The sequence below is a fragment of the Ricinus communis genome, chromosome 1 (genome assembly GCF_019578655.1).
Source record: "Ricinus communis isolate WT05 ecotype wild-type chromosome 1, ASM1957865v1, whole genome shotgun sequence".
Classification (NCBI taxonomy): Eukaryota; Viridiplantae; Streptophyta; class Magnoliopsida; order Malpighiales; family Euphorbiaceae; genus Ricinus; species Ricinus communis.
Window position 1 is genome coordinate 5,316,394 of NC_063256.1, and position 22,914 is coordinate 5,339,307.

Consider the following 22,914-nt stretch of genomic DNA (forward strand, 5'->3'; position numbering starts at 1 on the left):
TTTCCTTCTTTAATACTAACTCACGAAGTCATCCTATTCCTGGAACTGCGAATTGATGTGACTAAAGAAATCTAATCTACTATTACTACTATTTAAAAAAAGAAGAAAATAAATGATAGGTGATACCTATTTTCTAGTTATAGTTGATTAATTATGTTCTTATATTGGATTAATTAATAATTAAAATAATAAATTTTATATTTTTCAATAATTTTATTATATTATTTTAAAATTTTAAAATAAATATTAATATATTTTTATTTAAAAAAATTAGTTATAATTTTTTAAATTTTAACGGTATAGTGTTTATTAGTCTGTTGATTCATAAAATTCTAGATTAATTTACATAAACAATTTTAAAAAACAAAAATTATGTAAAAATATTTTACACAGTGTTTGGTTGAAATTCATAATATCTATATAATTCATTTACGAAATTTAAAATTTTTATACTTTAAATGGTTACATAATTAAATTTGTGTAGAATTAGTTACGAGTAAACCAAATTCTTACAAAATATGTATAATTTTCAAATAAATTCCACATCAGCAAGTCAATACATTTTATAATACATAAATATTTCTTTCAATTTTATCATTTTTATTTTATTTTATCTCTCGTACCTTTTTTCTTAAATAAAGTAATTTTTTTTATAGATGTCAACCAAACATAACTTTAAATAATATATTAAAATATTTTATATAATTTTAACCTAAATTTTATTCAAATAGATATATAAATATATTAAAAAGTCACTATAGTTATAATAATATAAATATTTATTTTAAAATTTTAAAATAATTAAATAAAATTACTAAATAATATAAAAAATAAAATTTAAATAATAATTAAGCCTTTTATATTGCTTTCGACATATACCTAATAGACGAGAAATATCAGTTTTTAACTTGCGGAAAACACAAGAAGTTCCAGTGGCGTTGGAGGATGTTCCGACGATTCTAAGAACAACCTGTTAGTGTTATGTCGGTGAAGCATGTGATGGTTCAATCTTCTTCATGCATAAATTAAATACAAAATTTCATTTGTCCTTATTGTAGATTCAGATCTGAAGCTAAATAAACTTTCAAATGTTTTTATGATCAATTATTGCAAAGAGTTTGGTGATGGAAAATTGATAACATAATCGCATGATAGTCAATGATTAAATCCAGAGCATAACTGGATTACAGTGGACCACCTCACATGATACATGATTCATCCTAAACTGTCCTCTAGACAAGAATATATATTCTTAAACTAGGCACTAATGGCTATGTGACACTGGATAACATCATCTGACTCTTTGTCAGCGTGAATATATATATAAATCTATTATTATCTATACAAATAGAAGGCAACACAGGACATAAATTAGCTCCATTTTGGTTTCAAAATTTAGTACAATAAGGAATCCAATCAAAATCTAGTGACGTGATAATCGGAATTCCACATGGATTACTCACTGAGCTGCCATCTTATATATATATATATATATATATATATATATATATATATATATATATATATATATATATATAGTACAATCGATTGTGATTATTCACTCTTTTAATTTTAAATCTTCTATTATAGCCCAAATTACGAGTTAACATATATTTGTTTGCCCAGATTTTTTGAATGCATAAAAATTAATTAAAAAATAGTACACAATTAATGTTATAATCATGTTCTAGCAAAATAAAACATATATTGCTAGTTTATAATAATTAATTTCTGAAAAATTGCATTTCCTTTGCTTTTTTATTTATTAAAAAATTAACCTAATAATCTGTAAAAATTTGATATATTGTAATAACTCAGTAACTTATGAGTTAGATGTATAGTAATTGATGTTTTTGTTAGCATTTTATTAATCTATGTAATTGAGGTTTTTTCAGTTTTTTAGTGATTCAAATATTGGTGGATTTTAGAAAATTTAATTTTTGTAACAAATTATTATAATAGATTTTTGTTGGCATTTTATTGATTTATGCAATTGAATTTTTCTTGGTATTCCAGTAAATCAATTGTTGAAAGTTTTCTTAAAATCTTTTTTGAAAAATTATTATTGTAGTAGTAAACATCAAAGGTTCTTAGTAATATGTATGTTATTGTCCAAAAATTATGGCATATATATTCAATTGGTAGAGAAATTTTAGTTTTTTCTTCTTAAACTATATATTAGTAAATAAAATGTAACAAATTGAATAGTGACTAACGTGAAATTTCAACCATCGAATTATCAAAATTTATATGGATCTCTAATAGGCATCATAGACCAAAAGAAAAATAAAAGATATAGTGCCAAAAGAAAAATACTAAAAATTTAATATCAATTAAATATATATATATATATATATATATATATATATATATATATTATATAATTTTTTTAGTACCAACGAAGCTTTTACCCAAATCTGGGGAGCCAAAACATGCATGGCCGATGATGATAGCTTTTGTGTGGGTATGAGTTCAGCTTCCAAGCCCCCCCATTACATTATCATTAAGACTGGGAAGCAAAAAACTAGTGGCTTGCGTACCTGTTGGGCGTACATATATATTATGCATGGGAGAATGGCAGTGCAATTAAAAACTAACATAAATTGAATTTGTGGGTCTTGATTGAATACTCTCCTTCTGAAACCATCCCACTCGCCCTCTAATGGTGTACAAGAACTATGAATTCAAATCCATATTCAATCATTGAAACACAAAATAAGAATGAAAACGATTCAGTTTCCTGATCTTCTGATCGTAATATGCTTTTGCTCTTCTTCTTTTTCCTATAATTTTTATTTGATTGTATACTAATGTTTAAAAAGTAAAATTTGAACGCATTAACTCTGGTAGTGTTAGGGTGTTTTTCAACTCGTTTAGGGGTAAATTAGTTTTAGATATCTCAATTATATGTAAGGATATATCATTATATTCGTATTTATATTGATAATAATTATTTTATTTTAAGACAATTATGTGTTGAAAACGTTAATTGGATTATTAATTTACTAAATATCTTATTTTTTATAAAAAAATTACTCGGAATTTGTTGCATTATATATTATTTTATGTATATTACAATAAGATTTAAAACTTCAGTAATATAAATTTCTCTAAAATGATTGACTTTTTATCTTAGAGAAATAAAAAATTAATATTAGAAATATCAATAAATTACAGGGTTAGATTTTGCTAAACGTTTAAACACTAAAAATTAACGTTTGAAAAATGAATGAAAGATTTCCTCTCGTTTAATAAAAATTTAATTCTATTCAAAATTAATATTTAATGAAAAATTGAAAGACCAATTATATTTATTTTATTAGTTACTTGGTTCACTAATAATGAAATTTAATATATAAGCTATACTATCTCACTAATTGAGTAATCCCAATAAAATAACCGTTTGTACAAAATATTCTTTTTGGTTACACAAAATATTTAGTTATGGTGAAGGATACATTTTAAGTATGGAAACTAGAATTAATGCGCAAAGCCTCAATAGATTCTATATTTGGAGATGTCGCTGGATATCACGTTGAAAGCATGGGTATGAGGCAATCATGCTTCTCGAGTCTAGTCCATGGCTCTTTCTTAAAAGCAAATTTAGGTGGGAGGTCTTGTTTTGTGGGGGGAAGGGAAAGCATGATTATGTGTTTCCACGCATTATTTTTCTTTTGGTTTGGCCCCATGCAACGCCAGTCGCTGCGGGCCAGTATCAAATGTCCAATACTTTTTCTTATGCTCATTCACTCATCCACTGAGCTTAATCGTCATTATCACCATCGTCATGCTTTGAAGGAGGAGCAAAACCAAAAAAAAAAAAGAAAAACACACACTGCTGCTGCTTGTGCTGGTTCAATGTCTGGTTGATGTTGAATTTTTAATTTCTACTCAGAAGAAGATTTATTAAAGTAAAGAATAAGGCGTACAAGAAGAAATTTATATTCACCAATTCAAGGGTATTCCTTTTATGTAGATATTAAAAATATAAATGGGTGACTGAGTGATATTAATTTTTAAATTGCATGGGCAAATAATGATAAACCCATAAAGTTGAGAAATGTCCATGTATCCATTTTTTATGTTTCAAGGCATTTCACTGAAGCTGGAGGCTGGTAAGAGTATACGACTGATTTAGTGAAATACTGCAACCAACTGTTAACCATTTTAAAAGTAATTAAGCATACTTTATAAACCAGGAAAAGGAAAAACTAAAGAAAATGTTATGTGACGGACAATAGTAGAGGCTAAGCAGACAGCAAGTAACTCAAATAAATAAAATAAAATTGTCCACACTGCATCAGATAAGAGGCGTAGATTAAACTATACAAAAAAATAAAATTTCATATAAATTTTTTGCAATAGAGAAAAAAGACAAACAACTAGAGAAGTCACGGCTTGGAAAGATTAGTTGGCCAGCGCACAAAGAAAATGGGATTCTCGATGCGACTTTGCCTCCATTAGTCCATTAAAGTCTAACCTTCTCCACCACCACCTCTCTCTCTCTCTCTCTACGCTTGGCCAGCCCAGGTGCTCAATTGTGCAGCCATTATCACGGTAGGAAGATAAGCTAGCTAGGCCAAGAACAGAGCAGGAGAATGAGAAAAGGCAAAGAAATGGGCAACTTAAGTCCAACAAAAGACCATTCTTTTCCTTCTCTTACCAAGAAGCTTCTTCCATGGACCTTTTATGCTATTATCCCTTTTGTTTTGTTTCGTTTATATTTTTACCCTTGCCCTCTTCTTCACAATAATCCTGTTCTCATCTCCACTTCATCTTTTCCCTTTTCTCCTTCTCCTTCTACACTAGGTACATTTATTGGTTTCTCGAGTTGTAATTTCTAAATTTTGTAACTTTGCTTGTTTTAGCACTAATGATTTTGTCTTCCTTTTGCAGAAGCAAAAAATTCTGTAGAAAAAACTCCATGTGACTACACTAATGGCAATTGGGTCTATGAAAAGAGAGGACCTTTGTATAATGGAACAACCTGTGGCACAATCAAAGAAGGTCAGAATTGCATTTCTCATGGCAGGCCTGATACGGCTTATCTTTACTGGAGATGGAAACCAAAGCAATGCAATCTTCCAAGGTTTGACCCCAATATATTTCTTAATCTCCTTAGGAATAAGCACTTAGCTTTTATTGGTGATTCTATGGCTAGAAATCAATTGGAGTCACTTCTTTGCATGTTATCCACTGCCTCTGCTCCTAAGCTTGTTTATAGAGATGGTGAAGATAATAAGTTTCGCAGATGGTATTTTGGTTCACATAATGTCAACATATCAGTCTATTGGTCACCATTTCTTGTAAGAGGTGTGGAAAAATCAAGTACTGGTCCAAATCATAATGAATTGTATTTGGATCAAGTCGATGAGAAATGGGCTGTTGATATGGATGGACTTGATATGATCGTGTTATCAATTGGGCATTGGTTTCTCCATCCAGCAGTTTATTATGAGGGTGATTCTATACTGGGTTGCCATTTCTGTCCTGGTCTTAATCACACTGAAATAGGGTTTTATGATGTTTTGAGCAATGCTTTAAAGACTACACTTAAGACTATAACTGAAAGGAGAGGGACTAACGGCAATGGGATTGATGTAATTGTTACTACTTTTTCACCTTCACATTTTGAAGGCGACTGGGATAAGTTTGGTGCTTGTCCAAAAACTAAGCCTTATCATGAGAGGGAGAAATCACTTGAAGGAATGGATGCAGAGATGAGGAAAATCGAAATTGAACAAGTTGAAGCTGCAAAGTTGAACGCTTTGCAATTTGATAAGTTGCGAATAGAGGCATTGGACGTGACCAAATTATCGCTACTGCGGCCGGATGGTCACCCAGGACCATATATGTATCCATTTCCATTTGCTAATGGTGTTACTGAGCGTGTGCAAAATGATTGTGTGCATTGGTGTTTGCCAGGGCCTATAGATACTTGGAATGAGATATTACTACAAGTGATTAAAAGATGGGAATATGAATCAATAAGAGAAGAATAATTCAAGACGAATGCGTCGACTTTGAGGGTTTGTCTTTGTCCTCAGAGTGATCCATTTTGGGTGGTGTTTATTGCTCTTGAAGGGAGACAAAAGGAAAGAAGACAAACAGAAAGAGGTTAAATGGTGCCAAGGATAGTGATCTTTTTGGAATTCTTTTGTTTTTGGTTTTATGTAAAATGTACAAATGAAATCAATCAACGTTTAACCACTTCTCACACAATTTGGTTACCTTCCAATTTGTCTGCTCAGAAATTTGCCCATTTTTTTTTCTAGGAAAGTATGCGTCATGCTTAAGCCTTTGATTTTAGTTCTTATTAGCCTCTCAAATCTCTCTTTGTTGGACATATGCATCTTAATGAGATAAATCATTTGCCATTCGATAATTTTACTTGTGAAATTCGAATGGAGTTAGGCGAATGAGATTTCCTCAAATCAGAGTAAAGATTTTGCAGTGACAGTAGTTTTCAAACAATCTTTTTAGTCGTCTGATGCTTAATCTTAGTCAAATTAGGATTAGCTTTTTCAAATTGAATTGATAAAAAACCAGCTGCAAGCAAATGCAGCAGCAAGTTTTTCCTTTGTGAAACCCAACTACTCAGCCACAGAAGTCAACCTTGATTGATGTTTAGGGTTTCGGGGAGGGGGTCCATTTCTTAGGTTAAAACTGAAAAAGCCTTAATCCAAAAGGGATCCAATGCAACTTTTGTATGCTTGTTAATGAAGAGATCATGGGAGGACTAGTCCTATTGTTCTAGATCCTAACCGAAGACTACTGCTGCTGCTGCTCCTACTACTAAAGAGGTAAAAAGTGAAACGTTTTGACCTGAAAGGGAATAATTATTCCTCACTGTGCTATTTGCGTCAGTGCTCCAGCATAACTCTCTTTTATTCATTTCCAGCAGATCCATTTGTACACTGTGAGAGGAAGCAGGGCATCAGTCATTCAAAAAATTAATGTCGATGCTTAGGAATGCTGTACTGATTAAAAATAAACAATCAGGCTGTGATGTCTGTCAGAAATTGAAATAAATTAATGAAGATTAGGTAGATGATTGACTAACAATTCAACAACACATGGGTGGAGTGTGCTGATGCTGAATGACCCAACTCAGAGAATATATTTATTCATCCAATTCCAATCTACATTATGTGCCATTTGGACTGTTCTAATGACAAATCTAAAAAAAAGTATGATTTCTTTTTGTATTCTAATATATCCCATCATCTCCAAGTGTGAGCAGAATGTGAATCTACTGGGACTGATTAAAATAGGCAGCAGCATACCAGACTTGGCAGTGATCTTTTTAGTTGCTAATTTTTTTAGTGTTACAATTAAATATGTCTGAAGAAAATAAAATTAGATGGACGATAAGTGTAACCGGCTTTTGTTCTCATGCTTAAGTTTGACGAAAAATGAAAATAATAAAAAGAGAATAGAAGGAAGAAGCAATATCATTTTGACAATGATTGTAAATGATTCATAATTCTAAGTTTCTGATTGAGTCGTTCGATCAATATTTAATTAAATCTCTAGTTCATTATAAATAAATATATATTTATATCTAAGATATTATATGTATAATTAATTTTGAAAAATATTATTGTTTATAAGAAACTATGTTATACCGTCTATGCAACAAATGCCGTCCAAGATGGGCCTATATCTGGGCCAAAATCAGGCCTGATAATAATTCTCTTTTTCTTTGAACTGCGGTCTGGTGAGAACTATTTGAACCGGCCCGAAAGACCAGAGTTATGATTTACCAGTTACCAGGAAAATCCGAAAGTGTGAAAAAAGGAAAATAAAAAATAAAAAAAAATCAAAGAGATGATCTGAAGAAGATATGGTTTAAAAGACAAATCTGCCATTAAATTGCTGATGAAGATGTAAGATATTCCACTTGCAGTTTAATCATATCATCGATTTTATCAAAAAGAACACCGATGATCATAAAGGATACTCTTCATGGCTGCATTACTCTCATTCTCTCTGAATCTCTACTCAGATCCACAGACCCACCAAAGGTCACTATTTTTTTCATCTTCTCCAAATAATCCTATCAAACACCCATTTTTCCCTTCTCAGAAGACTCAATGTTTCCGCTTCAAATCCTCATTCTCTTCACACTCCTCTTCTTCTTCTCCTTCAACAACAGAAGAATCACCTACTGCTTCTCCTTCTTCTACTTATTCAAATCTTGAAGATTCTTTCAAAACAGGAAGCTTTTTAAGCAATGAAGAGCTCGAAAAGCTTAAAACCCTTGAAAAGTTTACGTATTTTCAAGAATTAAAAACTGGGTCTTTGTTGGTTAGAGTGATGAGGCCAGAGGAGATGGATATCACAGTGAAATTACTAGCTGAATCTTTTGCCGAGTCTATGTTATTGCCTGTTGGGTATGTATCTTTGTTGAGATTCTTGGTGAAGCAGTACTTGATTGAGAGAAGAGCGGTGATGCCACATGCTGTTACACTCGTTGGTTTTTATATAGGGAAAGATGAAGGTAATAATGGAGATGGTGAAGAGGAAGAGGAGATGTTGGCAGGGACGGTGGAAGTGTGTTTTGATAAAAGGGGTGCTAATGCTTCTCCTCCTACGCCAGTTCCTCCTAAGAATTCTCCTTATATTTGTAATATGACTGTTAAGGACTCACTTCGTAGGTATGTTTTGTTATGTCTTGTTAATGTTTCTTTTTGCTCCCTTCTTTTTCTGCTTGAAATTGACATCACTAATTGTCTAATTGCTATATTTGGTAGTTTAGCATTTCTACTCAAAGTGGTGAATAATGAGTTATATTATATTTGGTAGTTTAGCATTTTTACTCAAAGTGGTGAATAATGAGTTATATTATCCCCAACTGAAAATGATTTAGGTTTCAGCACTCACCAAAGGTTGAATTGCTATTTTCTCGTTTTAAATTTTATAAAAAATTGAGAATGACAGGACGAAAATCTAATTGAAGTCTGACCAAGTTATACTAGCATTCAGCCTGGATCATTGGCTGGCTCCCTTTTTTCCTTTTCTAAAAAAAAATAATTTCTGTTTTTGTTTCCTACCATATATGTCTGAGCAAAGATTTCAACCCCCAAATTGAATTGCACTAAAAGTAAGATCAACTAACTATACCAATAACGAATATTACCAATTGGTATTCTTAATCAAGAGAATTTATAAGAGCCAGCTTGATATGCTTATATGAATTTATGGCTGAGCAAAATTTCTACTAGTGCAGAGTAGAACTTGTTTGAATTTATGGCTTCACCTCTGATGGACTTCATGACAAATGCTTTATACTTGATGACGTGTGATGATCCACCCATGGTTGCTGTCATTCAGCTTCATTAAATGGATATATATTTATAGTTGTGCAACTTTTTACAAGATTAACCTAAGATAGAGCACCAGCCTCAAAACTTGGAGCATTTCTGTGTAATGTACTGAATTAGATTGGATTTCTTAGTGTTTAGTTGTGAAACTTCCAGGAGGGGCATTGGTTGGAATCTTTTGAAGGCAAGTGAGGAACTGATTTCTCAAATGAGTTGCAAAGGAGAGGTGTACTTGCATTGCAGAATGATTGATTCGGCTCCCTTCAACATGTATATAAAAGCAGGGTATGATGTTGTTAAGACAGATAGTATATTGATCCTGCTGATGTTGCAGAGACGTAAGCATTTGATGTGCAAGAAACTTCCAGTCTTAGATGACCCTTCTGAAGTCAATTTGTCAGACTCTACATGAAAGTTTCTTCACAATTCAATTGACAGATGCCGTAACATGTGTTTCTAAGGTGCATGCTAACTATTGCAAGTACTTTCTCTTTATCTCTCTCTCTCTCTCTCTCTCTCTCTTTCTATATATATATATCTCCCTCCCTCTTTGAATTAGGGAGCTATTAGTGACTAAGGATGCATTGGTCATTGAGACATGGACTGCTTTTGTTCAGACTCCTGTTTTATTGACTCTTGATTCTCTTCATACACTTGTTTTATTAAATCTTGATTCTCTTTAAGATGTTTCTGTGTCATCTTGATGATTATATCCATATCTTGCTCATTACTTTTTCTTATTCCAGATTTGGATTCTAGGACATTGTCACACCAAGTTGTGGTGATCATTAAATCAGGGTGATTATGGCCAGAAATTGCTGATTCTGTGAGAACTCCTTGCTTGTAATTTATCATAATTGTGGTAGAAACATGTTGTGTAAAAGGTAATTGCATCAGGTACCTCCATTTCTTACTTGCCTCAAAATTATGTGGAACATGCATATGTTGAAAAAATTATTTGAGCTTGAGCTTGTACGGATAGGAAAGATATAAGAGAAAAAGAAAAGATATCTGAGGGAAGACCAAATAGTATAAGATTTATTGCAAAAAGAAAACATGTTTCCTGTCTTTGAGAAGTATATCTTATAGATTAATCTTTAACAAGTGAAGAATAAAAAATCTTTTTTAAGAATTCTTGATGCTACACTGAGCCATACATACAAGTGTATGTTTCTTTCTGACTGCAATCCTCTTACTTTCTACTCTTATGGTTCATGTTCTTTGCCATGAAATCCTCCTCCTAGATCTTCATTGAGTTTCCTCTGTGTAACTGCTAAAGTGCTAGGGTTCACCTTCTTCATGGATCCTTTTCGATGTTGTATCATTAAACTTATAGGTTCCCTTTCTTCCATTTTGAATCACCAATTGAAGGAAATTTATTATTGATATAATACAATTTGTCTCTGCTGATAACCAATCAGGTTCTATTAGACCTTTTTGAATGAATGCAATGCCGTACCCAAAGCTTTTGAATTTATATAAATTATCATTTGGAGTTCTTTTACACATTCAGTCATTGAGGGTCTCTCACTGCTCTCAATACGAACACAGCGAGATGCCAGGTTTGCAAACATGGCTATGGATTCCATTGTGTATGAACTCCGACTTAGCTCTGGATCTAGCATCTTACGCAACTTCTTCCGATCATTCAATATATGCCTAACCTGAAACAAAAGGATTATTCATTTACTACTGCCATCAGTATCGTGATTAGTGTTCTAGTGCCCTTTTTAATTTGATAAGACAATCTATATCAAATAAGAAGAGATACAACCACCTGTAGTACAAGGTTTTGATCGCTTGATCCCTGGCTCAAGTCCACAGCTCTACGTCCTGTCAAAAGCTCAAGAAGAACCACTCCAAATGCATACACATCACTTTGTAAAGTGAGTTTCCCTGTCTGTCACAAAAGGCAGATGAACTAGTGTTTACATCTCACTCTATACAAATTAAGTAGAAACACATAAGGACCTGAAAACAATGATTCTCCCTGCATATTAACATGATTGGTAAACTGGTTAAGATAATAGACAGGGGCTACAACTTTGAGTTTTGGTTAGTTCAGTAGTTGTCAGAGAGTGGTGTTCCTTATCTATTAAACAGCAAACTATTAGTTTCTTGACTTTGTCTATATATTACTGAATCAATTCTGTAGCCAAGAGTTTAGGCCAGCTTAGGCTTTCGTTGCCTGGTGATTATTTGTTCCTAGGCAGGATAATCTTACATGGTTAAATGTCATTGCATTGTTCTTCAAAAATAATAAAGTTGACAAATTCAGGTAAGCTTGAGATTGTAGTTGCTAGTTCACCCAGAACTACAACCAAAGGCAACAATGCAAGGACGACACTTTTCATATTATATTCGTGTTGGATTCTGGTTGCTAGGATCTAGGAAGCCAATAGACCTGTTTTAAGTGTGGTTTTAGACAGTTACCAACATGTTTGGATATTTGTCTTAAGTTAGCAAAGCAGTTCCTAGCAAGTACTCTAGGGATGGCAGAATTGAGAAATTACCACTTTAATTGTGCACTGCATCTGCTTCTAGGCAACGTGTATTTTCTAGCTTCACATAGCATTATACATGGGCTTACCTTATCAAACACGTAAATGACAATGATAGCTTTGGGTCTGGTCATGAACTTATAATAGTTTCATGTCTATCAAGCATCATATTTTCTAGTTCTTAGCTGCCTAACTGTTGCTGATGCTTCCATAAACTTGCAAGCTAAAAATAGCCCAGTTATCTTGATGAGTGAGTTATAACATCTTCTGCTCTATTCTTAGACCTATGAATTAGGGAAATTTAAATGTTTAGGAGATTATAGTTAGTAAAGGAACAATGGGCTCTAGCATTCATGAAATGACACAAAATTCTGATTAGACAGTTCCAATTGCTCTTCATACATTTCCAAATTAGAAATGAAACAAAGATGCATACCGAAGTATACTCTGGATCAAAATAGCCAAATGTGCCAAGAACCCTAGCTGTCACAAATGTCTCCTGACCTTCTGGCATCAACTTGGCAAGTCCAAAATCAGATATCTGTGAAGAATAAGAATACAAGTTTAGTTGCAAGTAAACTTTATTGGTCTTATCAATTATTCGTTAGCTGTAGTTTTGAAGAAAGTGTCCTAGTTTAAGGGAGCAAAACTTTAAATAGAATTAGAAGAGCCTTGCAGTTGCTTACCTTAGCTTCAAAATTGGCATTTAGGAGAACATTGGTGGATTTAAAATCTCTGTGAACAATAGGTATTCCGACTGCAGAGCTTGAGTGAAGATAAGCTAGTCCCCTTGCTGCTCCAAGTGCCACTTTGAGCCTCATAGGCCAATCCATTTTTTCTTCTCCAATTCCTAAAAATAGTTACAGATATTAGATGTAACAATGTAATAAGCTTGACTGTAGATTTGGATTTTGCGTGATACCCACCATTTAAGTGATCTTGCAGATTCCCCTTTTGCAGATACTCATACACCAGAAACCTGTGCTTCCCATCAGCGCTATATCCTATCAAGGAAACCAGATTTGGGTGGTCAAGTCGGCTCAAGATATCAACTTCAACGCGAAACTCTCTTTCTCCTTCAGCTTCTTTAAACGATGGCAACTCCATTTTCTTGATTGCTACAACCTTCATATTGTAGAGAGGAAAAATAAATTTATTTGTGATCTTGTAACTGGGTTAGTGATTGTTAACCTCTTTACGCTTTTCTTTTCCATAATCAGGAGTTTAACTGATTCACCAAGTTTTTGTGCTGATGAAATAGCATTGAAGCTGTACGTCTATTTTGGGTGGTCTTAATTTTTAGCCTGGATTTGTGATTTATTTGTTTGATGGGATATTCTTTCTTGCCATTATGATATTGTCATTGTTAATGAAAATGATATATTAGAAGTTTAGAACATACCTCCCCTGACCGCAGAGTGCCCTTGTAAACTCTGCCAAATCCTCCTTTTCCAAGAAAATTCTCGTCGCTAAAAGAGCAGGTTGCCTCTTCCATCTCCTTGAGGGTGAAAACTGAAGATCCATGGCGTGGTTTTGTGGATGGGGGTGTCTGATCATCAAGTTTCCAAAACTCGACAGGTTTATAAATCCCTGGAAAGGTAGGTACATAAAGAAAATAGGTTAAAATAAAATCTTGCAATGAATTTATTTTTGTGCTGCCAAAGGAATAAGAAAAGGATTACATGAACATACAAGGATTCGTGTGATCTTGCGACTTGCTTCTCCGGCGCTTGTTCCACGCGGAGACCAACCCAAAAGGCATGATGACTCTTTCCTTGGATGAATATAATAACCTTTGTTTCAGGATTTAAAATGATCCGCACTGAGTTGCAGTATTATGCTGAGCCGACGAGTGGACAAAAGAGAGTCCTGGAAGGGATGTACCTTGACGCTACTGATCACTTGACCGAGATCAATGCAGATTAGATTTCTACTCCAGAGATTTTACTAAAACAACATTAAAGGGTAGCATGCGAGAGATCAGGCTGATGTTACAAGAATCGTATTATGAGTAGGCATTGAGCAAGGTAAGATTAGGAGGATACCCAACTACGCATATCTTTCAACCACCTGGATTTTGGAGAGAGAGAGAGAGAGATGTGCTTGAAGAAAAAGGCAAAGCAAATAAAGGAAAAAAGTTGGTATTGCTTAACTTTGGAGGGTGACGTAGAGAAGAGATGGTTTTGTTTGATAAGGAAATACAATCTGCAGTCTCTCCCTCCATTTTCATTTGATTTTTTTTTTTTTTGTCTTTATCATCAAGAGAAAGGTTGCCGTTGAGATGCTTCTTTCACTATTTCTTAGTTCATTTATATCTCTCATCTTTTCTGTGTTATTATTATTATTTTTCTGAAAATGACCAATGAATTAGATGTCAACAATAAGTCGATTGCCATTAATGTGGGAGCTAATAATGATCCTTATCTTATATCTATTATTCATCTTTCACCAAGAATAAGACTTAGGAGGCTTAAATTAAATGGTTTCACCCTACATTCTCATCTCCCTCCAAAGCGAGACATAGATCTCTACCAGAATTTCTTTTTTCTTTTTTAGCAGTCAGGTGATATTAACAATACCTTCTCGATTCAATCAAAAGTGATCCAATTCTTTTTTTTTTTTTTAAATTGTTAGTTTAATAAGTAATAGTCAAATATATCTTTTATACTTTAAAATTTTAGTTCTAATAAAAATCTAATAAGAGCATTTTAATCCAAAACTTCTGGGTAAAGCCTCTAGAAACCAGCTCAGCATTCATGTTATATCGGGCATTAATCGTCATTCTAATTAATTGCTAGCTAGCATTTGAAATTTGAAATACTATGGGAGATGGATTAATTATAAAGAGACATGGCAACCCTTATCATATGGCCTACACATTCAAAAACAAAAAGAGATTATAAAATGGGAGATATTAGGTGTTAGAAAACGGAAGATATGGCCAACCCGCTAGTTCGATTTTTATTGATTTGATTTAGTAAGTAACAAACATAATAAAATTTCAGTTTTATTGCTGATCAAAATATTCGTAAACATCTAAATACTTTTTAGACTATTATTTATATAAAAAATAATATATTTAACACAAAATATATTTATTTGCATATTTAAACATTTTTTTTTTATTATTGTTGATGTTGAACAAATTTATTTATATATAAATATTTATAGTTCGATAACATTTTTCTACGCCTTTAATGGTAATCCAACTTCATTATATCAATGAGAAAAAATTAGGAAATTTTTTGTCCAATTTAAGGGTATATATCTATTTATATAATAAATTAATAAATAATTAATATATATTTATTAATTTTATATTATTAAATAATATTATTTAATATTAAAACATAAAATATATATACACATGTATTATTTTCTTATTTATTGCGGTATTTATACGTGGTTTAGTTAAGAATTAGCGAGAAGAGTAATTTAATCTAATTCTTTTAATTACAATTTAGAAATATAAATTCAAAATTGAGATATTGCTCTAGCTAAATATAAATTTACTGTCAGATTAAGCATGCTGAGTGTCTTTCCATACCAAATCTTGCATGCTCTACTTTTGGCATCTATGTTATCTTTAGCTAAATTAAAGCCCTAATGCACAATATAGCACATTAACTTTTCACCTTTTTTCGTTTGACACCTTAAACTTTCTCTATTTTTCATTTTCCTTCAATCTTATAGAAAACTTGACTAACACTATTCATTCACTTCAACACTTAATTCCTGCTTAAAGTACTAATTTGCCTCCTAAATTTAGAGTTAATGGGCAACTAGCTCATATTTTAAATTTCTAGTCAATTTTATCCAGCAATTTAGTAAAAATGGCCAATTCACCCTAATCAAATTATTTAATCAATAAAAAAAAGTTTAATGTTCTCAAACTTTATGCTAAATGTTAATTTTATAAAAATAACTTTTATCGAGTTAGAGTAAAATTAATTAATTTTAATATAATTTGCCCTAATTATCTAATAAAAATAATTAAATAATATTTTTAATTAAGAAACTTAAATCAAATATCATTATCAAACTCATATAAAATTATGTTTTTATAAATTTAGAAAAAAAATCTAACATTTTAGCAACATTTAGTCTTAGTTTCTAATAGAAAAATAATAACTTAATAATTTTCAGTCTCAAACTCGGCTTAGATCTTGAGCTGAAAAAAGCCGAACATTTATAAAATTATTTAATTTAATATTATTTAGAAATATCTGAAATATTTTTTAAATTTATTTAAATTATTTATATAATCATCGGGAAAAGATTTTAGATACTAATTAAATTATTACTTAATTAAAAGTTAAAACTGAATATTATTAAGATATAAGATTTTGTTATGTTTTTCTAATAACAATTTTAAATGAATTCAATAATATTATTTAATTTAAAATTTCTTATTAAAAAATTATATAATCATTTTTATTAGATAAGTTATGTTAATATTAAAAAATTTACTTTAACTTAATAATAAAAAACATCCCCCCATCATCCTTATTCGATCCTACCTACCGAAGAAAGAGAAGAATAAGCTAGGAAAGGGCCCCTAAGCTAGCGCGAGAAGGAGAAGGGCTAAAATACAAAGGCAATTGGCGCTAAAGAGAGGCACTAGCAAGACAACATGCAACACTCTAATCTAATGCACGCTAACTACCCCTAATTTAATGTGCTACTACCGCGCTATACTGCACCAATGCTTACTATGCGCTTTAGCCTTATCAGCAGCAGAGCTAGCCGGGCAAGAGAAGATTGGTTTGGTCAGGTGGATGATGATGAAGACGTAGGCAAGATAGTCACAGATGAGATTCCAACAGGTTTGTATAAGATGGGCATGGAAGCTATCCTAAAAGATTCTCGAGACGTACGCATAGAGAAGAAGAAAATAAGGTGCATAAGGTCAAGTTGCAGAATGGCCAGCTTCGATTTGACTTGCTCGGCTTATTACTAGCACACTCAAAGAGAGGAATACATATAACTAAAAGCCTAAACAAAACATCCACCACTTAGGACAAGCACTAGTCGAGGCACTAGGATATAGGGGAAATACTCCATTTTTGGTAGGATTTCCTAACATTCAACCGAGAATCTAACCTATCAACAGAAAAAACAAGCGGGATAATTAAGAGCAGTAAATCTCTCTGCATCTAATTAATAAAAAGAGCACGCTTATGAAATCTCTCTTACTAAGGAGCTCCCTAATCCAGCCCAGTAAATATCCCTTACTAATAGGTATTCCCTATGATGATGTCCTATTATGACTCTTTCTTCACGAGTATTGGAATTGAAACAGTTTTATTATTCCAAATAAATCAATTTTTATTTTTACAAAAAGTATTGACATTTAGTTTAAATTTAATGACCAAATTGAATTTTTCATATTAAGTAAATTTTTAAATTAGATTGAATTAATTATTTTTATCAAATTACTGAGTAAATTGATTAAGAAATTAAAATTTAAGCTGATTGGTCGTCCATTTCAAATTCAAGGGACAAATTAGCATTTTATCCCTTAACAACCACTGTGTTAGCGCGTGCGAATACACACAAATAAAAGCAAAGGGATGACTGTAAAACTTCTACAATTTTGTTTTTTTTTATTTTTCGTTTAATTCGTTGTTTAATTGGGCAGTATTGTATTTGGTTTATATTCATGGTTCTTTCTTTATCTTCTTCTCCATCGTTGGATCTCTCTTCAAACATAAAATTCCTAATTTTGTGATGCTCTTTTTTTAATCCTTTCTCTTCCTTTTTATCCAGGGTCTATACTACTATTTATATGTATATATACAAAATACATTAATATTTTATATAGAATTAATCTTTTATAGTTATAAAAATATTTTGATTTTAACTTTAACTTGTTATAAATAAGAATAGAGTTAAATTTTTATGTTAGATTTATGTTTAATAAATTAATAATTTTATTTATTATTAAATTAAATTAATTTAATTAATTAATAAATTAATTAAGTCTTTCCATAAATTTATTTGTCCTCTTCCATTCGTATTTTTATATATATCATATGTCATAAATAATAAAAAAATATATAAAAAGTAGAATAACCTAGTTAAGTCTACTTCTTTTTTAAATAAGTATTATTGATTTTAGGTTTTGTTTAACTTCTTAACTTTTAATTATAAAAAAAATATCAATTAATAAAATATATACATTTATTAAAATAGAAATAGAAAATAAAATTTAATTCTTCAAATATGAAGAGCTCAAGTTAGACATGACAATGAATTTAGTTCAGTTTCGATATACCAATTTCCGTATTTATTAGACTGAAGTGGTGTTGGAATGAATTCCTGACTCCAATTATCCAAATCTTTTATTTGGAACCTCACAATTTAGTAAACAAAATCTCATTGGCAGGAAATAGTGTTTTTATCATAAGATGGAAAATGGGGATGGACCCTAACATTACAAGGTGAGAGATGAGAGTTCAGAACAAATTATGCAATTAAATGGCCATGGCCTACATGCATTTGAATTTGGCCTGCAATCGCTCAATAACTCAAAACTTCCTTAGTCAGAAAGAACCTGCAAAAAAGCAGATTTCCTGCTCCACCACCGCTAGAAGACGCGTGTGGCTAAAAAAGTATATAAAATAAATACAATTGTAAGGCAGGAACTATGAGATAATGCAATTGCATTATACTGAGGATGTCACAGTGTTGACGTCAGTCATGAGGCTTGAGAAAGATGAAGTTATACTTGGTTCTCCATCATTCGGATCAGACCACAGCAACTGGATTTCACATTTGAGTCTAAGTTGAAGCAGATTGAAGATAATAACAGTTAGCTTTATGTGAATCACAGAATATAATATGAGGTTGAGAGCCTTTCTCCGACCATATACTTGGCATTTCTTTTGAGTTTCCATCAATCAACTCACAATGACTAAAAGAATGAAAAAATCATCCACAAAAAGGCATAATGTACCTCCTTCGAACAGATATGAAATGCCGATGCACATGAACAGGTGGAGCATTTTGATTGACAATGTCCGTATACTGACCCCATCAATATGTTTGTCTCATTTATAAATATACACATGGAACATGAAGCCCAGTTGGTTTCACATTTGCTCAATTGCTTGCCGGACAGATGCATTTACATATGGCTCATGAAACCCAGTTGCTTTTGTTTTTTTTATCGCCCAAGAATAGTTGTATAGAACAGCTTGCTTTCACATTTTTGCTTCAATTCAAGCTGCAGATCATATAGTAGAGAAAAAATCAAATCAAATCATATAATAAAAGAATACATGTACTCATTAGAAGAATTAATAGGTCAAATAAGGTATATCCTACATAAAATTAATTATATTATTGTCTATCGAAATACCATGAGCCTAAATATAAATAAAGAAAAAATACAAAAATATACCTCATGGTTCCTTTATTCTTAGAGGATTGTGGTCTTCTTTCATCACAAAAAAAGTACCTTTGTGTTTTTCTTTTGTATTTTAATACCTTCCTATTTAATATCATTATTGTTTTATAAAATATCAATTCTCAATAATAAAATTATTTTGTAGGTGATATACTATTATATTAACTAACAAAATGCCTGTAAAAATATTATAATTTTATTTTAAAAATTATTTCATTTTATTTCTATTAGAGTTAAAAAATATATTTTAATTTTATTTAACATGATGTCAATATGGTGAGTAGTATATTAGATCATTTAATAAGTAATTTTGTCATTAAAAATAAATATTATACTATTACTAAATCATAGAAATATAAAAAATATTAGTTTGTAAGTAGTAAAAATATTAAAAAAATTAAATCACATATTACTTCTTAGTTTTTCAAAAAAGTCAAATCACAAATTACTTCTTGATTACGAAAAATCACAATCTATATATATATCTTAATTTTTGAGATTTAAATTTTTTTTAACATGTGTATTTAATTCTTGACATACGTACTTAGTTTGACACATGGTATTCAAGCTTATGTATAATTTTATAGTTTTCTCTATTAATTTATTGATTAATAAGTCAAATTCCTAATTAAACACTCATTTTAATCCTAAGAAATAATATATTAATAATAAATTAATTTTTTAATTAGATAATTATTAGTTTTCTAATTAGGTAATGATTATTCTAAAAATTAACATATTTATTATATTTTAATATTATCTTAACTAATAAATTAGTTTTCTAATTAGATAATAATTCTAATTATAGAAAATAATATTCTTTAAATATTATATTCACTAATAAATTATTTTTAAGTATATAATAATTTTTATTTCTAAAAAAATAGTAATATCAATTATATTGGTAGTATTAATTTATATAATATTAGAATTAATAAATAAATAATTTTTATATTATCGTACTAATAAAATTTTAACAAAAATTAAGAATATCTAAAACAATAGTTAGTTTGCTATTATTTTTTAAAATGTTATAAATTAATATTAGATATTAAAAAGTTATTAAATTGTATCTATAAATTTAATTTTATAATTAAAATAATAATAATGACCATGCAACGCACGAATAAACAATTAGTATATATTAAAATCTGAGACTTAAACTTTTTTGACATGTGTGCATATTTTTTGACACATAGAATTTTTATTTTAATATGTGTACTTATTTATTTTGACATATGTATTTATTTTTGGCACATAGGATTCAAGTTTATGTGTAATTTTATAGTTTTTTCTATTAATTTATTGATTAATAATTCATAATTAAATACTGACTCTAATTCTAAAAAATAATATATCAGTTATATTTTAATATTGTCTTAATTAACAAACAGTTTCCTAATAAGATAATGGTACTAATTCTATTTTAAAAAATAATATATTAATTATATTTTAATATTATATTAACTAATAAATTAGTTTTCTAATTAGATAACAATTCTAGTTCTAGAAAATAACATCTTACTTTATATTCTTAATATTAATTCAATTATAAATTTAATTTTTTAATTATACAATAAATTTTTACTTTAGAAAAGTAATATCAATTAATTTGGTAGTATTAATTTATATAATATTAAAATTAATTAATTAATATTCTTAAGATAATTTTTATATTATTGTATTAACAACACTTTAAAATTTTAAAAGATTAAAAATAATATTTAAAAATAGTTAGTTTGCTATTATTTTTTAAAATATTATAAATTAATGTTAAATATTAAATTTTTTATTAAATTATATCTATCAATTTAAGTATATAATTAAAATAATAATAACAGCTGGATAAACGATTAATTATTTTAAATATAAAAGCTTCAAACTATATGACAAAGCGTCAACATTATATTATTTATTTCATTACTTAAATAAAAATCTAACAAGTAGTTTTGTTAGGATTCGATTGGCATAACAAGGGTCTGCTACTTGTATAAATACCGGTCTAAGCTAAGCTCTAATTCACCATCCCTGCAAATCATTCTCTCCTTAGTTTTCTTCCTACTTCATTTGGGTTATTACCAGAATGGCTGCACCTGTTACTATCACTACTTTTGCTCTTGTAGAAGTTGAAGTTCCCCTCAAGTCGAACATAAATACGCTAATGACAGCATTCCTAAGCTCCCCGGAGAAACTTCCCAAGTTACTGCCTAAGGTTTACAAGAGTATTCAGCTAAAGAACCCTGGAAGCCTACGTGAGATTGACATTGAAATTGAATATGCTCCAGGTAAAAATCTAAGAATTATATAAACATATTTATGGATTAGCTGTTCTCATTATTACATTGGAAACCCTAGTATGAGTGACTGACGTCCTTACATGAGATTAGGAAATGCATAATTTTAGATTTTTAGTTCTTATTTGAATCTATAATTTTTGTGGACATATGTAGGATGTCCACTCACGTCAGAGACAGACAGGGTGAATGACCTAAATCTACAGGAAGTGAAAGCTTCTTACAACGTAGTTTGTGGAACTTACGCCGAAGAGTATAAGAGTTACGATGCCACCGTGCAACTGGTTGAGCTTGAAAAAGGAGGGACCAAAGCAATTCGGACATACAAAGTTGAGTGCAAAACTGGAAGCCCAGATATCAGAAAATTCATTGATTTCGACATTGATGTCCTTAAGAAAATTGATGATGCTCTTCAGAACGAAATTCCCATGTAAAAGGAAAACATTACCTCATTTGAGCCATGCAGGGATATAATAAATAAAAAATCAAAATCCTACTCGTTCTACTATTGTCTTGTAGGAAGGCCTGCAGGTCCATATCATATAGTCTGATACATATTCATCTACTACTACTCACTCTGTGCTTGTATAATAAAAGTGCATCTAATTAATAAAAAATGTTGCTACTCTATGTTCGCCCGTATGAACGGTCTGTTGTATGTTATCAATGTAATAAATAAATTTCAGTTCTATTCTTATATATGGATTCAAGTTCATTTTTATACATATCATATATTTGATAAAAATAAAGCTTACAACCTACCAACACAGTATTAGTAACTAAAATAAGGAAAATTCTTGTCTCAGTTTGATGTATGTCTTCCTATATACTAAACTGATAAATAATTGACATATATTTATTAATTTTAAATGATGAAGTATATGTCAATCCTCTAATACTAAAGTATAAAATACTCATTCATATGTATCACTTTCCTATTAGTTATAGGGTATATACCAAAGCTGGATAAGAATTTCCCCCAAATAAGCCTTATAAACTAGAATTCCAATGGCAAAAAAATTAAACTATAAAACGATTTATACCTCTCTCATTGCCCCCATTGTTTTCTTAAGCTTTGAATTAACCAATTTCGAATTAACCAATTTCAGTTGTTTCTTGTGCTCTATGTGTAAATCACTTCAAAATTTAGGTTCAAACTTCTCCAAATTCAAATAGAAATTCCTCAACTCTTGCACCATATGATAATATCCTCTTGTTTACCAATTTGTCGTGTGATTTAAAGAAGTCACAACTAGATCCTTGAAATTAGAAAATTAAAAAACAAAACAAAGGAAAAAACTATATTATAGCTTATACTTACAACAAATGAGCATCCTCAATACTTTGACCAAGATTCTTATAACTTCGCTGAGACAAACAAT

At 30.4% G+C, this 22,914-nt stretch overlaps 4 protein-coding genes across 13 annotated transcripts; 3 read left to right on the forward strand and 1 right to left on the reverse strand.

The window, feature by feature from the left end:
• The first annotated feature begins 4,341 nt into the window (after positions 1-4,341).
• Positions 4,342-6,222, forward strand: LOC8281922 (xyloglucan O-acetyltransferase 1). The gene is made up of 2 exons (XM_002531357.4): positions 4,342-4,809; positions 4,897-6,222. The coding sequence occupies exons 1-2, from the start codon at positions 4,599-4,601 to the stop codon at positions 6,000-6,002; spliced, it is 1,317 nt and encodes a 438-aa protein (XP_002531403.2). The 5' UTR covers positions 4,342-4,598; the 3' UTR covers positions 6,003-6,222.
• A 1,552-nt stretch (positions 6,223-7,774) lies between these two features.
• LOC8281921 lies at positions 7,775-13,107 on the forward strand. 6 transcript variants are annotated; one of them, XR_003080647.2, is made up of 4 exons: positions 7,775-8,660; positions 9,483-9,807; positions 10,073-10,152; positions 12,788-13,107. XR_003080647.2 is itself a non-coding variant. In XM_025159483.2 (3 exons), the coding sequence occupies exons 1-2, from the start codon at positions 7,969-7,971 to the stop codon at positions 9,736-9,738; spliced, it is 948 nt and encodes a 315-aa protein (XP_025015251.2). In that variant the 5' UTR covers positions 7,775-7,968; the 3' UTR covers positions 9,739-9,787; positions 10,073-13,107. The 6 variants fall into 6 exon arrangements, 1 of the variants encoding a protein (XP_025015251.2); XR_003080644.2 differs by having other exon boundaries at positions 9,483-9,787; positions 10,073-10,223; XR_003080643.2 differs by having other exon boundaries at positions 9,483-9,787; positions 10,073-10,210.
• On the reverse strand, positions 10,339-14,211 carry LOC8281920 (probable serine/threonine-protein kinase PBL28). Of its 5 annotated transcripts, none has more exons than XM_002531355.4 (7): positions 13,520-14,211; positions 13,230-13,417; positions 12,754-12,952; positions 12,514-12,677; positions 12,264-12,368; positions 11,104-11,226; positions 10,339-10,990 (listed from the first exon to the last, which is right to left on the reverse strand). In XM_002531355.4, exons 1-7 carry the CDS (start codon positions 13,587-13,589, stop codon positions 10,754-10,756), a joined length of 1,086 nt encoding a protein of 361 aa, XP_002531401.2. In that variant the 5' UTR covers positions 13,590-14,211; the 3' UTR covers positions 10,339-10,753. The 5 variants fall into 5 exon arrangements, 3 of the variants coding, with proteins under 3 accessions (XP_002531401.2, XP_025015248.2, XP_025015249.2); XR_003080642.2 differs by having other exon boundaries at positions 10,783-10,985; positions 11,104-11,222; positions 13,520-14,207; XR_003080641.2 differs by having other exon boundaries at positions 10,783-10,990; positions 11,104-11,222; positions 13,520-14,203.
• A 7,044-nt stretch (positions 14,212-21,255) lies between these two features.
• Positions 21,256-22,231, forward strand: LOC8281918. Its single transcript, XM_002531353.3, has 2 exons — positions 21,256-21,523; positions 21,689-22,231. The coding sequence occupies exons 1-2, from the start codon at positions 21,322-21,324 to the stop codon at positions 21,964-21,966; spliced, it is 480 nt and encodes a 159-aa protein (XP_002531399.2). The 5' UTR covers positions 21,256-21,321; the 3' UTR covers positions 21,967-22,231.
• The last annotated feature ends 683 nt before the right edge of the window (positions 22,232-22,914 follow it).

Coding starts and splice junctions, on each gene's coding strand:
- LOC8281922 (XM_002531357.4), top strand. CDS start 4,599: ATGAGAAAAGGCAAAGAAATGGGCAACTTAAGTCCAACAAAAGACCAT. Junction 4,810..4,896: donor TCCTTCTCCTTCTACACTAG/GTACATTTATTG, acceptor TTCCTTTTGCAG/AAGCAAAAAATTCTGTAGAA.
- LOC8281921 (XM_025159483.2), top strand. CDS start 7,969: ATGGCTGCATTACTCTCATTCTCTCTGAATCTCTACTCAGATCCACAG. Junction 8,661..9,482: donor GTTAAGGACTCACTTCGTAG/GTATGTTTTGTT, acceptor TGAAACTTCCAG/GAGGGGCATTGGTTGGAATC.
- LOC8281920 (XM_002531355.4), bottom strand. CDS start 13,589: ATGCCTTTTGGGTTGGTCTCCGCGTGGAACAAGCGCCGGAGAAGCAAG. Junction 11,227..12,263: donor TTGATCCAGAGTATACTTCG/GTATGCATCTTT, acceptor CTTTTGTGACAG/ACAGGGAAACTCACTTTACA. Junction 10,991..11,103: donor ATCAAAACCTTGTACTACAG/GTGGTTGTATCT, acceptor CTTTTGTTTCAG/GTTAGGCATATATTGAATGA.
- LOC8281918 (XM_002531353.3), top strand. CDS start 21,322: ATGGCTGCACCTGTTACTATCACTACTTTTGCTCTTGTAGAAGTTGAA. Junction 21,524..21,688: donor TGAAATTGAATATGCTCCAG/GTAAAAATCTAA, acceptor GGACATATGTAG/GATGTCCACTCACGTCAGAG.